Raw genomic sequence first — 16,777 nt, forward strand, 5'->3', positions numbered from 1 at the left:
GAGAGGTGCACAGGGGGCTTTCGGGGCTCGTTCAGCGCGGCGAGGCTGCAACCAGCACACGGGTGAGCTGTCGGGGCTGAGAGCACCCCGTGGGCTCCCTGCGGTGCCCTCCCAGACTCCCTGGGGACCCGCTGTCTGTGTGCGTCCCGCCGCCACCCCGCGCGGGGACCGCCCCGCCGCGCCCCCTCCTCCCTCCCTGCCCCGGCGGGGCCGGGCGGCGCCTGGTGCCGCCGGGCGGGCCCAGGCCGCGGCCGAGTGCGCACGCGTCAGTTCCGGCGGGGAGCGCGGCGCGTGGGTAGGAAACGGCGGCGGCGGCGGCGGGGGCCGGGGGAGCGCAAAATGGCGGCGGCCGCGCAGCTGACGGACGAGGAGCTCTTCGCCGAGCTGCGGCGCTTCGGGCTGTCGCCGGGGCTGGTGACGGAGAGCACGCGGCCCGTCTACCTCAAGAAGCTGAAGAAGCTGCGCGAGGAGGAGCGGGCGGGCAAGCCGCGCAACGGCAGCAGCAGCAGCAGCAAGGCGGCGGCGGCGGGCGGAGCGGCGGCGCGGCTGGGCGAGCGCCCCTACCTCAGGGGGACCGCGGCCGGGGCCGGGGCCGGGTCCGGGAAGGTGCTGCTGGGCTTCAGCTCGGACGAGTCGGACGCCGAGGCCGGCCCGCGGGGCCCGGCGGGCGGCAGGAGGGAGCGGGCTGCGCCCCTCGGCCGCGGCCCCAGGCCCGGCGCCCCCCCGGCGGCCGAGGAGGCGGCGCGGAGGAAGGGCAGCGCCTGGTGGGGGGCGGCGGCGGCCCGCAGAGCGGCGGCGGCGGCGCCTCAGGGAGGCGGGGAGCCCGCGGCAGGCGGCCGGCAGCAGCAGCAGCAGGAGGAGGAGGAGGAAGAGGAGGAGGAGGAGGGCGAGCAGCAGCAGCAGCAGCGCTGGAAGAACCGGGCGGTGAACGGCAGCCGGCTGCTGGCCTACGGCGGCAGGGACAAGTACTCCGACTCGGAGGAGGAGGAGGAGGAGGAGGAGGAGGAGGGGGCTCGGGCCAGGCAGCAGGTACCCAAGGAGGAGCCGGCCGCGGCTCGGCGGCCCAGACGGAGCCTCGGCAGGTCTCCGGCTCCATTCATAGCGAGCAAATGCGCCGCGGCCGGCGCTGGCGTGATGGAGACGGGCCAAGAGAGGGCTGGCGGAGGCTGCGGGGCCGGGGTAGCCGCAACGAATGACAGGGCGGCGGCGGAGGCGGCTGCCGGGAGTCTAGACAGGGGCAGGAACCATGAGGAGGCGGCGGCCGTGGGGGGAGGAGGAGGATGCGAGAATCTGGACTCGAGCCCTCCCGGCCCTCGGTACCGCCTCGGCCTCTCGAAGAAATCCCCTACGGCGTTGTTGCTGCCGCCGCCGATCGCAGACGTGGACAGCAGCGGTAAAATCGCCGACCCTCCGGGCACCGTTAGGAAAACGAGCAACAATCACGTCCTCGGCAGCACGGCTGGTAGCTATAACGTGGAGTCCAGGATCTATTCAGCAACCAACAGTCTCCCCCCGGGTGGCATCATCTCCTCCCTTAGACTCAACCACTCCAATCATACGGGTTCGAATCATACCTACCTGAAAAACACCTACAAGAAGAATCTCTCAGAGCCCGAGGAGGAGCTTCTCCAACAGTTCAAAAGAGAGGAGGTATCCACCACTGGAGGCTTCAGTGCACATTACCTGTCCATGTTCCTCTTAACTGCTGCATGCTTGTTCTTTCTGATACTGGGATTCACATACCTGAGAATGAGAGGTTCTGGCGTAGCTGAGGATGTGGGAGTCAACAGTAAGTATTAGGTCAAGGGTAAGGGCAGTTTCTGTCTGCAACTAGATGTACTGCTGTTAATTCAACTCTGCATTTCCAGGCATACCCTGCTGAGCAGTTCTGGGTTCCACTTCACCGTAAACTTCCCCTGTAGGATGGAGCACAGAGAAGTTGACTGGCTTTCCTAAAGCAATATAGTAAAGATTGCTAGACGTCTGGGGATAAATTCAAACCCTGGCTATTCCCTGCTGTGATCTATTGATACCCTGTTTTCTAGCATGTTTTCTTCACAAAGTGATTTCACGTTTTCTTCAGTGTGTAAGATACATGGTTAATAGCATAAAGCCTTACTTATCAGTTCCATAATCTGAAAGAAGTAAGCATGCACATTGGGATACCTGGGATTTCAGCAAGGCTAAGATTTAGGTATAGTTTGGCAGTGAGGCAGGTTGTGTACTGGGGTTTGAGAAGGATGCTAAGCTCAGATTTTCGTTAAACACTCCAAGAAACTCTGTGTGGTGAATGCTAGACATACTACGTGTTGTTTTCTAATGTGCTTTTTTTCTATATTTAGAATATGACCATACACAAAATAATGTTGTGCTTTAGTTTGAATTTCAGAGCATTTTTTAATCCCAAACTCTCTGGGGGCTTTTCAAGGAAGCAACTGACTGGAATGGATTTAGAAACTACCTTTTTTCTATTTACAAGGCATACGAAAATGGAATTGTACCACCTAAGGGTGGTGATTCATGCTAATTCAATTTGTGGCTGCTCTGAAATGGTCAGTGGAGACTCTTAACACCAGAAAGAAAATCAGGCTGTTGCTGTCTCATCAGGAGCAATGAAAAAACATGTGAAAAACTGGTTTTGGGATGTGAGAGCATTAGAAGGTTCCTGGGGAACTTGTATTGTTCCTGAAATGATTGAGTAAGGTATGTGGGGTGCATATAAATATTTCTTTGTATGGACAGTGTAGGGTCTGTATATACCCACATGTGGACACGAATATTGTGCCTTGTATGGAGTGATCCTACTGGTAGTTTGGGATCTGCTAGATGTTATAGGGTAGAATTAGCAGTGCGGGTTTTTTTTTTTTTTTTTTTTTTTTTTTTTTTTTCCCCCATTTTCAAGCCTTATTCGTTGCATTATAATAGCAGAATAGGTTTTAATTCTGTTTTGCACTCTTTGCCTCTCCATATTCCCCCTCCCCCCCCGGTTTGGTGTTTAGGAGATGATAGCAGTAAAGACGAGAGCATTTGTCATAGTTTCTTTGCTTGTTCACGTGGCTCTTAGTACCTGCTGGTCAGTCCTGGCTTGGGGAAGGTGCTGAACGTAACGTGGGCTCAGATTAGATACAGTGACTGGGACCATTCATCCTGATATTCTGTTACTAACTTCTGACCATAATTGCTAGAGACGTACATAAATGTTTTTATGTACTGATAAGTTGTGTAATTCCACAAATACGTATCAGATTTTTTTCTAGTCTTAAAATCTGATGATTTTAATAGGAGATTCCAGCATACTAGGGTAAACTTCCTAACTCACATTCAGTGGTTAAAACTCGTCTGTCATGCTGATTGGTAAAGCTGAATGTCTCAGCTATGCAGATAGCAATAATGCTGTGAAAAGAAGTCTGCTGTGAAAATGTAGTCTGGGGAAAAAAAAAGCTTCTGTTTTGAATGTGTGAACTTCCCTACCGAACATACGGGATCGCTGTCTTGAGCATATTGTTCTTACAAAGTTAACAGGGCTGGAACTGCTAGGCAGGGAAAGTTGTTCTCCTTGCTTTGTTCTGGCTGCCCAGCCAAAGGCTTGGTGGTCCAGTGTTGCTCCTTAGTTCAATTAAGGCAGTCCTTGGCCTGCTTCTTTTTATTCGTTCGCTTTTCAGCAGAACTCCTGAAGGTGGATTTCCTGAGGATTTGAAACATGAGCGCCACTGCCAGAACATCTATCCTCTTTCCTTGCAGCTCTGGGCTAGTGACATGAACAGGGGCAGTAGGATGCGTTGGAAGAAGCAAACAGCGGTTCTTGTAGCTAGCTCCTTTGACAGGAAGAAGAATGGGACACTTCAGAAAAATGTGGTAATGAGCAGGGAATTACCTTGCTCATACTCTTAGCACACACTCATTGAATTGAATTGGAGTTCTGGAATTGGGTGTATGTGACAAAAACATGGTGGGCCCCTAGAACTGACAAGAAACAGACAAGATTGGCTAAAATGAACTGGTACCTACTGGAAAGGGAAGGAAGCCTGTCTTCTGTTAGATGCTTCCCAAAGCTTTGTTAAATATCATCAGAATGAATCCTTTGTTTCTTGCCCTTAGGTGGGTGTATGGTATGTTTTCTTAGAAGCAGAACTGATTGGTATGCTTTAATAATAGTATAGCTCAAGGAACAAACTTTCAGTTAGGTAGTTGGATACAGTTTTCATTACTGTCTGTTAGGTGGCTGTAAGTAAGATTCCACTGGCTGTGAGTGGTTTGACTATGAAAAACTCAGTTATTTTCAACTTCAGACTGCTATTGTAAACGGGTCTGGGATTCAGTTGCGTTGGACTATACGTACCTCCAGAATCACCAGTTACTCATGGTTACAGTGAGAAAGTAAAAAAGCAGCTCAAAGATACAAACAATTGCTTTTTTTTTTCTCTTGCAGGAAGTGGTATGCAGTGAGCTTAGTGTTGGATGTTTTAATTGTTGCTCATCTAAAATGAAATTCAATCAAAATAAGGTACTATCCTTAGTGTGGCATACAGAAAAACATTCATCACCAACTGCAGCTAATATTGGCACTTAGATTCGTCAGGCTGTAGTGTGAGAGCAGAGGAGATGCTTGTGATGGGGGAGGCTTAGAACAAGGCATTGGAGTTGGATTTAGGCTAGGTAAAGTAGTATAGATGAGAAGCGATAAGCAGAAAACTTTAGAAGGGGATTATGCATGACGTAAATGACAATGTTCAAGTGTTTTCTTACTCAGAACTATAAAATAGTTATAAAGTACTTTTTCTGCATAGGGGATAGACAGTGTTCAAAGACAAACTTGAATTAGGCTCATTCTTCTAAATCTAACCCATATACGGTCACTTGAGGTATGATTTTTCTAGACATTTGGTTATCTAAAATGCAGATGAATATCTGTGGGGCTTTTCCCAAAGCGTTTTAAGCTCTTGAAATAAATGACTCAGATCATATAAGAGACCAGCTGCTGTGTAAGCACACGTGCTTGCTGTCCCTGACAGCATTATATATGAAAAGAAAGGTCCGTTCAGGCTTTGTACTGGTAAGTTCATTCATGTGGCTCTCACTGTGTGTTGTCCTTCACCTGCCTTCACAATGCAATGGGATTGTGTCAACTTCTTGTCGAGTCAGCATAGTATTTTGTCAGGAGAAGGGCAAATTTGACTTCTGTCTGCATCCTAGGGTTCTCTTTATCCTGGAGTTGGATATCTCTTCCTGCTTTGTTTTTGTTTTGTGATGTTACTCAGAACCTCAAGTGTCTATGGGCACTTCTGGGAGTTGGGTCTGAAGTTATTTCTCATGGAAAGTTGCTGCTAAGATCAGTAGGTGTTACTCTGAGGTCTGGCATACTGTCTGAAAGACGAGATCACCCAGTACAGGTGCTGCTTAAGGTTGTGATCTGAAATAGGTGGCAGTTAAGTTGCTCTCGCTGTTTCTGCTACAATAATTTGTCTGGGGAGTGGTTGATGCAGTGAAAAAAAAAATCTTTGGAAATTTCAGGAAGTTCTTGTGTGTCCTCTTAAGTCCTTAGAGGAGAGGCATCTCTTCCTAGTGTTTTTGATCTTTCCGCATTACTTGTTACAGAAACAACTGTTAGGGTAATCCTTACTATATTTGCTATAACTTTTGACATGCTAATTCAGAGAAACTTTTAATAGTTACCTATGTTTTAAGTGGAAGCTTACACAAAGCACAACTTTAAGAGTAATTCTCTTCCACTGACATTCCTTTCTTTAGATTTCTAAATCTCTCAGGTGTTAAAACTTGCAGGGAATTTCATTGATAACAAGCTAGACTTGCTGTATGAAAGACAAGAAGCGGATTATTCTGCTCCCAGGCCTGCAGATTGCTATTAAAGTTGTGTGGTATTTCACAAATACCTGTTAAAACTCTGCTTGCCTTCTAAGATCACCCTCTCAGAAGAGTTGTCGTGGTGGTGTTTGGAGAATTCCTGTGTTGTGTGGATATTTATGTTGCCTGTGCTTGGCAACTCTGCCTTGGTACTCTGACTTACCTTTGGCAATATAACAGCTTATTCTATTGACATGTGAGCACATGGCTCTGTTTCACCTTTTGTATATTGCTATAAACTTTAGTTAGCAAATAAAAACATCTGCTTTAGGTGATGCAGAAGGAAATCTGGATGAGTATCCTCAAGACTAATTTCTGACCTCGCTTTCTTCTGCATTTGGTGACTTTTGGATCAAGATCAGTAGATAGGAAAAACTCTGGACTGCCTTGATGAGGAAAAGCCAAACAGAATAGTTAACTTTCTGTAGGATTCCTGACAATTTTAAACTCTGGCATTCTTTGTGGTGTGTCAGAAACAGCTCTTAAAAATGAGGAACAAATTTGTCAAGACTCGTAGCAGAGTATACCAGAAAAGTCCAAACAAATGTTACGTAGTGCAAAATAGTTCGTCTTAGCTGAGAAATTCAGAACTTTTTAGTTCTAAAGGAAAGAAAACAGCCTATTCACCTTTGCAGTGGATTTTTAGTAAAAAAACAACAACAACAACAGCAACAAATTGTTATGAAAAGTGTATTTGAAACAAAAATGTTGCAACTTTATAGTTAGTGTATTTTAAGGAGATAGCTGTTTGCTTCTGTCAGAGTATTTAGAACTAACTTGGTGACATACCTTAAAAGTGCTGCTGTTTGTAGACATGCACAGAACTTCCCTTATGCCAAGACTTTAGATTTTCTTAAAATACTTCTTCAACATTACTATTGTAGGCCATGCTTTTTGCGGAGTAACGTCATGAGAAATTACAAGTAAGACTGCTTGCTCAGGGAGCAGGCATGCAGAAGAGGTCTGGCAGGATCTGATTTCAAAAGCTATCAAAATGAATTGAAAGTTTGCATTCCATCCCCCAGCGCGTGGTAGTTTTCACAACAGAAAAATCAGTTTCTGATGAGAGAATTAAGGGTGATCTAGGATCCGACAGGTCTGTAACTTTTCCATGGTTTATGGAGAATTGCAGACCAGACAGGAGTGGGAAAGCAAAAAGCAAACTTGTGTTTCTTCTGTTAAGAGCCTCTGCCAACTCTGATAGCATTCTTCAAGTGTGGTGCAAATTTCTTTCTGCTGAGGACAGATAGCGCAATAATGGTTGTGGTGGAGGCCTTTTAAGGAGGAGCCCGTGATAATCAAGGACTTAAATTTAGCGTAGCGTTGTAGGGACCCCCCTTCGCACTGTTTCCTGAAGTATCCTGGTAGGAGGGGAGAATCATGCCTGCAGTCATTCTATTCCTGGGGTCCAATTGTATTTCTCGTGTGCATTTAACACATGTTGACGTGTATTTCATGTGGGAGTACTAGGTTGCAAAACTTTGGCTTAATGCTTACCCAGCGAAGCTGGCAGGAGTGCTGGAGTTGTACCAGACTGATCCCTGTCACGCTTCGAGCCTTGTGCTTCAGAAATGGTGTGGACATGTGAACGGCAGGCTAGAGCTGCTGTTTGGAAAAGTTGTTTGATCACTTCACAAAAGAGCTTAGGCAAGTAAATTAAACAAGTACCTCGATTCTTGCTAATGAAAATGCTGGTCCAGTGCTGTGGAGAAGCACAAAGTCCACTGAAATCATGAGGCATTTATTCCTTACAGATTTAAAACTCCTGCAAGTGTTTGCATTCTCTGGTAAAATTACTTGTGTTTTTGTGATTTGTGTTAGATTGAGAGGGGTAAGTTGATTCTGAAATCAAGGTACATCAAGAAGAAAAAGTGATTTTCAAGGGATTCATGTTCTCTAAGAACTTCTGTAGCAGTATCTTTGCCCTGACTCTTCTCTTCTTGGCTTCTGTTGTTGCTGCTGGTAGGTCTAGTGTTGTGGAAGCAGGTGACAAAACCTTTACTGTGATTATAATAAATGAGGACAGGATGTAACTCTGCCTCTGATCAAAGTAACCGTGATGTCTGCTGTCCACTGAAGAATTTGGATTAAGAAAAACTTGGAAAAGAAAAGGGTCGAAGGATGGAAGGAAGCGTGCTGCTGGATGCAAGAGTAGATGGGAGAAGGACTGCACAACTTGAAGGTGACTTCAGATGGGTCCCTTCTGTGTAAAGGGCTTGTTCTAGTTTATAATGTCTGATCCTGAGCCCTGTTGTAAACAAAAAGATGAAGTTTTTGGGAGAAACTGATGACATGAAAGGTGTGCAGTCAATGTCAGAGCGCAATCTCTTTCTGGAAAATGAAGAATTGCAAAACAATCCAGATGCTTTGACTCCATGCAGGTATAGCCTCTGTGCTGCTGATACAGTGCTGCCTTGACGTTGTCTCAGTACTTCTAGTTTCTGTCCAGGTCAATACAGGCTTTGGGCTTACGCTTCACTAGTCTGAGGTGCTGCTAGTATTCTTTCCTAGAAACTTTGGGGATTTTTTAGAAGCTTGTCCATTCAGTCAGTTTCTCAGCCCAGCTGGAGGAGTTAAAGACATGTTGGTAATGGAGGTGGAAGGCTGAATCAAGTATTTTTGGATAACTTGAGCATACCATGTCATGAGTAAGAAATCTGTCCTCATCAAGAGATACCAGCTGTAATAAGGAAAAATAGGGGTGAGGAGACTATGGCTCTGACCTCCTGCACTTTGATACGATGGCTTCTTTTCTCCAAGATCCTCGTCATTGTCCCCTTTTCCCTACTACTGTGCTGTACTTGCTGCAGTGCTTTTTAGTGCCATTTCTCAGTTCTGCTGTGTTTAGTCTACTGTGGAGGGTGAGAGGAGCAAGAGTGTGTGTGCATGCTAGATGTGTAAGGGGCAAACTGAACGTGACTGGGTGTAGTTGGAGGAGAAGTACTGTACTGTGTGGCGTTTTCAAGAAACGAATACTTTGCAGAGGAAAGAATCAAATTTTCTGCTTACTTGGGAGCTTCTCGTATTGCAAGTATCTTGAAATAAAGTGTCTTTTTGGAGTCTTAAATTCCTTTAAGTGAACTCTGAGTAGCACTCTGAATTGATGTAGAAGGGTCATCTGATGTGGGAAGAGGAAGAGATGGGGTAAAGAGGTTTAATGTTGAATTAAGTGGCATTAAAACCTACTGAGTAGATCAGTTGTATTTCAGTGATGTGCTAGATAAGAAGCATAACTTTATAAATGAATGGTTGTAGAGAAGAACTGCCTTAGCAATTCTTCCGTTTTAGAAATAGAGAAGGGTGTTTATTTAAGTAAAGGTTGGAAGACGGCTTCTTACAAAGCAGTTGCTTGATGTGCATTCTGAGGCTTCCTTCATGCTGCCTTTATTCACTTAATACAGGGTTTATATGCAGGGCACATCTCCATAATGTTTTCCTTATTGAAAGGTACAAAAAACTTTTATACTTGAACTTTGTAGCACCTTGGGTGAATGCAGCATCAGTCTGTCCTCTTTAGGCAGGTGAGTAATAAGACTTATCACAAGAGGACTGTAGGGATGGATTGCATAAAACAGGCTGGTTTCTAACGCCACACCTGGGTCTTAATTTTCCTTTTTTCCACAGAAGGTCAGTCAAATCTCTGAATCGTTTATCTGAGAAGCCTCAGACTTTACATTGACTTGTTAATGCATATATTGGCCTTTGGATATTGGAATAGGCAGCTGAGGAAAACCACTCACCTTAACCATCCGCCTCCTCAATAGCCATCATCTCCCTCTGTTGTTACACCACAAAACATGCCTCAGCACACTCGTTCAGCATTACTTACCCTGCTGTCTGCTCAGTGTCATCAGGCCGTACAACAGGAACCTCTCATGGCCAGGATTCCCAAAAGCACATCACATCCCCAGCAAACGAAGCTTTATCTGAGTGTCTAGGCCTCTGTTTCTGCTGCTGGTTGTAGAGGACAGAAACCTAGCTAGGCCTAACCCCAAAACCCTCTGGCAGAAATTGTATCACGGAACACTTACTGCCAGCAAGGGGTTGGTTGCAGATCCCAGAAGGTGGCTGTGTGGATGTTGGTGGCGATGCGAGGTGGGCTGTCGCTGCCGGTTGTGAATCCCTCGCGCGTCTGCTGGGAAGTGGTGGAACACTTTGTGAAACTTTGGGATCATCTCTGGGGTTTGACCTACATCTAAAAGTTTGTTCTTCTTCAGACAGCACGCTCCAGACGCCCACGGAGGGGAATTGTTAATTTTTGAGTGACAAACAGGGCGGTGCATGGGTGACAAAGCCTTGAGAGGCCTCCTCCGGGCCCTGTCAGTCCTGCTTGTGCTGCTTCCCCTGCAGATGCCTTGGAAGGAGTTTGCTGTTACTTCGTAAAGAAGGGGGAATGATTAATGAAATTCCTCGGCGTGCTATTGAGGAGGAGAGCGTGAGGTCAGGTTTATCGGGTCTGTTTCTGTATCAGCTTGGACCTGCTGGGTGATCAAAGGCAGCTTCTGGAGGTGAGAGGCACGGCGCGTCTCAATGACAAAGCTGGAAGGGGGAAGCTTGCTTTTAAGACAATGCCACTCTGGGGAAAGTTTGCCTAGCTAAGAAAAAAAGGTTAGAGATGCAGACGTCCTTCTGGACAAGAAACTAATGGTGCATCTTATTTAGGGGTTTTCTGTTGATTTCTAAAAGGCTGTGGGCTGCTGCTTATCTGGGAGCAGCTCTGGGTAAAGCTGTGCCTGAACTCTTGTGGGAAATGGGAAGCTGAGTTGTATCTAAAGGGTATTTCGTGTTTGCCTGCTTCATATTTTGTATAATACATCAACCACTTGTTAATCCTGATAAAAACCCTAGGAAAAAAAAAAGGAAATGGAGCATTAAGAACATGGGAAAGAGCCCTAGTGCTGTATTGTCTGTACAGTGCCCTTTTTGCTCCTAGTTTTTTTTTTCCTCAGAAAACCAGAAATACCAGCCTGCTGAGTACTGCTGAGAGCTCAGCCCTTCAGGATGGGCTCAGTATATGCACAGCCTGACTCGATGATCCTGGCTGTATTGTGACCTCTGTCTGATCAACACCGTGGGCATTTTTTTAGCTTCACCTTGAGAGCAAATGTGGTTGCGTGCTAGGGAATTGCCCACAAAGCAGCTCCCAATGTGTTTTTTTTATGTATAACTTGAAAAGCTGTTTTTCTCTTGACCTTCAGATAAAAGTGCTGTTTATGAAGTAACAACAAAAATGCGCAGATTTAGTACGTGGCATATGAAGTAAGGAAGGACAATGGGATGTTAAATCCAGGCTTGTTTTATTGCGCTCTTTATGTTGCGTGGTGCTAAAGTCATTGCTTTGTGGGAAGACCAAACTGGAAAAAAATAATTGCATAAAAATAGCAGCTCTGGAAACAAGGTGTCCTGGTGATTTGAGGTGTAAAGGCCAAATAGGGTCTGTCTGTCCCTTTTGTAAGGGAATGAATAAATGTGTTGTGTTCTTGGCCATTCAAGAGAGGGCAATGCGCTGAGCTTCTTACACAAACTGTGGCATTATACTAGCAGCTGTATGGCCTGCTATGCTGCCTTAAAGCATGAGAGAAATGGCTTGTTTTGAGGAAGGAGAGTTAATTTTTGCTTTTGTGAGCTTTGTTGTATAGTTTAAACACCTAGCTTTGGAACACTGTAGCCTTTTTAGCCAGTCTGGTTACTTCTAGGAGACCAGGCTGTTGCTTGCTCTGAAAGCTCACCTTCGTCATGGCACGGCACCTGCTAGCAGCTAAACCTGTGTCTTGCACAAAAGCAAGCAAGCTGTCTTCCTCCCTAGGATCCTCTAGGGCACCTATTTTCAGAGGTTTATGGACACTTCCAGGCTTTGTACGGACAGACCATTGTGTAGCAGTTCTGCTACTGTTGGTGCAGCAAGCAGTGATGGTCAGACCAATGTCTGAACAGTTAAAAGGACAGGTACAGTAGAAAGCAGGTTTTGAATACAAAAAAATCCTTATGTGAGCTGTATCTTGAATCGGTTAATGGCTTTGCTCTGGTAACTGAGGGCCTTTTAAGAGTTCTTGCCTCAGTGCTCTCCATTTGAATGTTGCCTTTGCTGCAAGCTGGCCATAGTACTATAGTGTAGTACTAATATTTTGCACCTGAAGTCTGTCTGGAAGGAGAGTGACTGTATTTTTACATTGGAATCCCTTTAAGACAGGAATCTTTCCTGCTTGTGCACGATTGCAAGGAGTGTTTCTATACAGACCAAGCCCCTCGGGGGAATGGCAGTATATTTAATTGCAGCTTCCTGATAGTTCGTAGACCTTCTGTGTTTTAATAACACTTGCATTACGAGTTTGCTCTCCATCTTGAACTTTGGAGTTTGAGGAAAGCAGACAGCTTCCTACTCGAATGTTTTAGCTGCTTGGGCTGCAGTGTTTTCAAGGTGGTGTTTCCCTTCTGAATATCTTGTTTTTTACGTTTCAGTGTTCATTTATCAAAGTCTTTTAAGTCTTTTTCTTTGCCTTATGATGTATACAGAGCTAAAATATTAGGGAGAGAGGAGAGAAGAGCTAATAGAGAAGCCTGTTGTGATTCTCTTGCAAACAAAGGTATTCTTACCATTGTAAAGTTCTGGTGGGTGTCTGAAGTGCGATGTTTTTCCTTACAGTATTTGGCAACTGCTAATAAAAGCAGCCTCGGTGTTTTTTCTGCTTTTCCTCCTACATAAAGCAGCAGCCTATAATGGAGACCATTTGTGTATGTGTGTGCAAGGAATGTAATATTAACGATTTTTTTTATAATGCATGGCAAATGCACTTCTGAGCCTTTTTTCTAACAGAACACAGACAGCTGTTTCCTCATTGAAATACAGTCTGCTTTGTAGCATGGTGTAAAAGAATGTAAGTGCAAGTTTGGGTGCCATAAAACAATTTCTTACACTGGTAGAAATAAAACTGGGGAAGAGAATGCTTTCGTGACAGTTGCTTTAACCTTCCACAAACAGGGATGGTGGAAAATAATTTTGTAAATAACCTAACAGCTTAATGTGCTCTTGCTCAAATGTGCTGTTTTACTGCATGTGCTCCCCTGGAATTAATGTAGGCACAGAGGAGATGGTGTTGGGTGTGAAGACCACCACCTGGGGGTGTGTGGGAACTGGAAACAGTAGGGTGAGTGTTTGGGGCCTGGCCCTTGGTTCTTCTAATGCATATCCCCCTGCAGCTGTGTGTGAGGTGTGAAGCACAACCAGACTCTTCTGCCTGGGTTTCTCACCTTTCTATACAACTGGAGATGTAAAGTGCAGTATTATTTTCTTGCTCATAGTGATGTTCTCAAGTTTGGTCTGTTTCATGGCGTGGCTGCACTGATTCTTGTTTAAGCTCGTTTACCTGTACCTTCACCATTTGTCTACAGTTATTTTTACAGGGTCTTCTAGTAGAAAAAGTCAACTCCCATGCTTTCTTCGTACACTCAGCTTACACATTTTTCCTCCTTTTTGAAACGAGCAGTGTCTATACTACAGCTCTGCAGGGTTTTTTCCTGAGTCTTGCTTTGGTTGATGGTGATATTTAAGAAACAGGAGACCAGAAAGAAGGAAAGACAGACTCTTTCTTAATATTTGCAGGAGTCGGTGTGAGATGTCAGCTCTGCTTGAAATAGGTACTTCAGCACAGTAGGTTCTAGCTGCTAGCGCTGTTCCTGGAGTGAAAGTGGCAATAAGGTAGACAAAACTTTTCTCTGAAGTCAGCTCTGATGTCTTGGCAACTGTTTCAGTTTTGGATTTAATTCATAAGGCTTCTTGCTTTTTTTTTTTTTTTAAAGTGAACTTTTTAAGAACTGACAGCCAACTCTTCTGTTTCTATTTTTTACAGCCATTACACAGATCAAAATAATTTAGTTTTATCTTTAAAACACAAACTTACTATTTCTAGTGTTTTTGGTGATTAATGCAAGTAGAGGACTGAAACTAGTATTTTTATTTCAGTGAAACTCAACCTAATGAGAAGCTCTTCCAAAACACTAGTCACCATAAGTATGGACTGAATTAATGTGGCTCTCTTAAGAGCATCTCTCAGTGTTCAGGTCTGTGCAAACCAGTATTGAAATAGGCAAGAGTAGATCCAACTGCTTCTAGGCAGGGTGATACAGCCACAAGATAGAGGTGTTGTGAAGAAGCAGTGAAGAACTTGGAAGAAAAATTCTGGTATTTCCATCTCTTTTACCTAAAATACTGAAAGCTTTACTATTATTGGGGCTGATAGGAAATGTCTGGAAGTTTATTTAAAAAAAAAAAAAGGAAAAACTTTCATTCTTTGACATAAGGGTTTTGTCAAAAAAAAAAAATCATAATTTGGTTACATCATCAACCCTTCTCACCCATCTCACCTGTTCACAAACAGAATTAATTCCAATTATATTGGGGGAAAAATATTAATGAAAGCTTTCTAACCTGGCTGAGACAGTTGAAAAACTGACTTGATGTCAAGGAGAGATTCAGCTGCTTATAAGTTCCCCAGCCCTTTGGGCAGGTTGTGCTGCTGCTCCAAATGGCATGGCCAAGGAGTGGTCAAACTGTACTCGTCTTACAGGTTGGCCCCTCCTGAGGGCTCTGCCAATTTAGGAGTACATTTTTTTTTTTTTTTTTTTTTTTTTTAATCTAAAGCACACAAAGATGATCGGTAATGAAGGAATTGCTCGGCCTGGCACATGGCTTTGTGTCTACATATAAAAGCACAGAGATTTTGTCTCCTTGTGGTTTTCATCTGAAGTTGAACAACCTGGAGATGGAGGTCATCCAAAGCTACCCATTTGTTTTGAGTATTGCAGAGAGGAAAATACATGCGGGATTACTTTCTTTAAGCTGTCTGAAAGCTGGAGCTCCGGAATCACAAAGGGACTGTTTACTTTCAATGGGAGATACTCATGGAAAAGCATCCTCTTAGGAGAAACTCCTCTTAAAAGCCTAAGCGTATTACAGAAAAAGTGCAGAGAGATCCTGTGTGCCTATCTCAGGAGCTGTACTAACTCTTGCTCCCTGCGCCCTGAATGTTAGGGGTTAGAAGCTTTAAGAGACAACATCTTAGGGCTGCCTCTGACACCTACACAACGTGTCACCAGGTGGAATCAGTACTTGGCCGGAGTTACCCAAATAAAATGGTAGGACTCTTGGTTGATGTTGAGAGTACTCAGGATATAAAATTACTGAAGACTTGTTCCTGAGGTCATGTAGGAAAAGGCAGCACTAAGGGTCTGTTGTGGGTAGCTGTGCTTCCAGTGGTGTGACTTCCTCTGTTAACAATGCATTATCCAGATAATTGCGTTTTTTGTTTTCATCCTGAGGAAAATGATAATGGAAAGCCTTGAGTTACCCACTTACTGAGCACAAGCCTTCTCCAAGGCAAAATCTGGAAAAAATACAGCTTGTGTTTTGAGATTAGTCTGCTTGTGTCTTGGTAGACTGAGGGGAGAAAAGGAGCTTTCTGCTTGCAGGGAGGAACGTGCTTGCTTCTGCAGAGCCTGCTGGCTTGGAAGTGCGTGTCACAGTGTGTGCGCTCCCTGACTTCTTTTGGAGGTGATGTCTGGCACCTCTCTGCCATCACACTGAGAAAACTGCCTACAGGTTAATCGGGATCATTCTTGTTTCTGCCCCTGTAGCTCTATAGCTTGCTAAAGCTGCTTTGGAAAGACAATTTTTGGCTTATATTGAATCATCTGTTCTTTTAGAAGTAGATGGTGGGACTACAATGGGTCTGTTAAAAATGCTAGCTTGAGCAGTAGTGAGCAAGAAACAAGTTTAATAGGAATTTCTAGCTTTTAGGAAGGGAATTAAGAACAAAGTATATTTAAATAATACACATTGGAGAACATCAGTGTAACATTAGTAATCAATCCATGGTGTTCCTGTGTTTTGAAGGGTGCCCAACCTCAGAAAAAATGTAGTAGAGCTCAAAAAAGGTTCAGGGAACAGTAACGTGATGAAAAGCACCATATGGCTTCCTTAGCAAGGAGGACTGGGACCCTTCAGTGTGGAAGGGTGAGAACTGAGGGATGGGCTGGGCGATGAAGTAAAGGGATGAGTAGCATGGAGAAGGTGAACACAGCCTGATTACTCACTGCTTCCCGTAACATGAGGAGGAATTTCTCATGTTAGCAAGTGGTAAGTTCAGAAGAAGCAAAGAAAATGTTTTTTTATTTTTTATTTTTTTCCTCTCCATGTGTGCCCATTTAACTTGTGGACCTCTGTCACTGTGTGTTGCTGAAGCTAAAAGTTTGGGGTTAGTGTGGGACTAGGCTAACAAGGGGCTGGGAACACTGGTATCGATCCATCTAGGGAAGGAAAGCCATGCTTCTGTCCACCTCAGGAATCTTGCAGTGTGGATCTTCTTGTGGCTGGGAGAATGCTCTCTTGCCATATCAACATAGATGCTATGGTTTTATGCTTGGACGTTCATATTTGCCAGTGTTCTTTTGATTTCCCTGTCCATTGAGGAGCAGGTGGCTCTCCAATGAGCACAACACCCTGACACTGCTCGTGAATCTTTGGTTTGTGCCCATGTTGCTTTCCTTCCTATGTCAGTTTTGATGTTACCCACTGAAGCGTGGTGAGTGCTGTGGCTGCAAGATGGTAACCACAGCCTCCAAGAGCTGCCTGTAGTGGAAGGACTGGCTGCTTCTTGGCATCTAAGTTTAGTGTTTGGAAAATAAATCTTGCTTTAGAAAAGAGGAGGAGTGCTGCTTTGAGCTGTTTGTCCTACTGGAAAAACTAAAGGAACCCCTGTAAACACCACGTCTGTCAGCAATTGTTACTGATGTATTAGGCAGGAAAATGGGGGTGGTGAGTGGTTTTATTGTTGCTTTTAAGATAATTTTCATGGGTATGCAGAAACTAACCTTGTATGTTGATGCTGACTCTTTGTTTTCCTAAAATCCAGTATCTCTG

At 44.7% G+C, this 16,777-nt stretch overlaps 1 protein-coding gene across 1 annotated transcript in view; it reads left to right on the top strand.

The window, feature by feature from the left end:
- The first annotated feature begins 336 nt into the window (after positions 1-336).
- Positions 337-16,777, top strand: part of LEMD3 (LEM domain containing 3) — a 48,310-nt gene continuing 31,869 nt past the window's right edge. The window contains exon 1 of the mRNA XM_032196658.1: positions 337-1,789. Coding sequence (XP_032052549.1) covers positions 340-1,789 — 1,450 coding nt within the window. The 5' untranslated portion in view covers positions 337-339. The remainder of the gene's footprint in view (positions 1,790-16,777) is intronic.

This window comes from Aythya fuligula, chromosome 1 (genome assembly GCF_009819795.1).
Source record: "Aythya fuligula isolate bAytFul2 chromosome 1, bAytFul2.pri, whole genome shotgun sequence".
NCBI classification, from domain to species: domain Eukaryota; kingdom Metazoa; phylum Chordata; class Aves; order Anseriformes; family Anatidae; genus Aythya; species Aythya fuligula.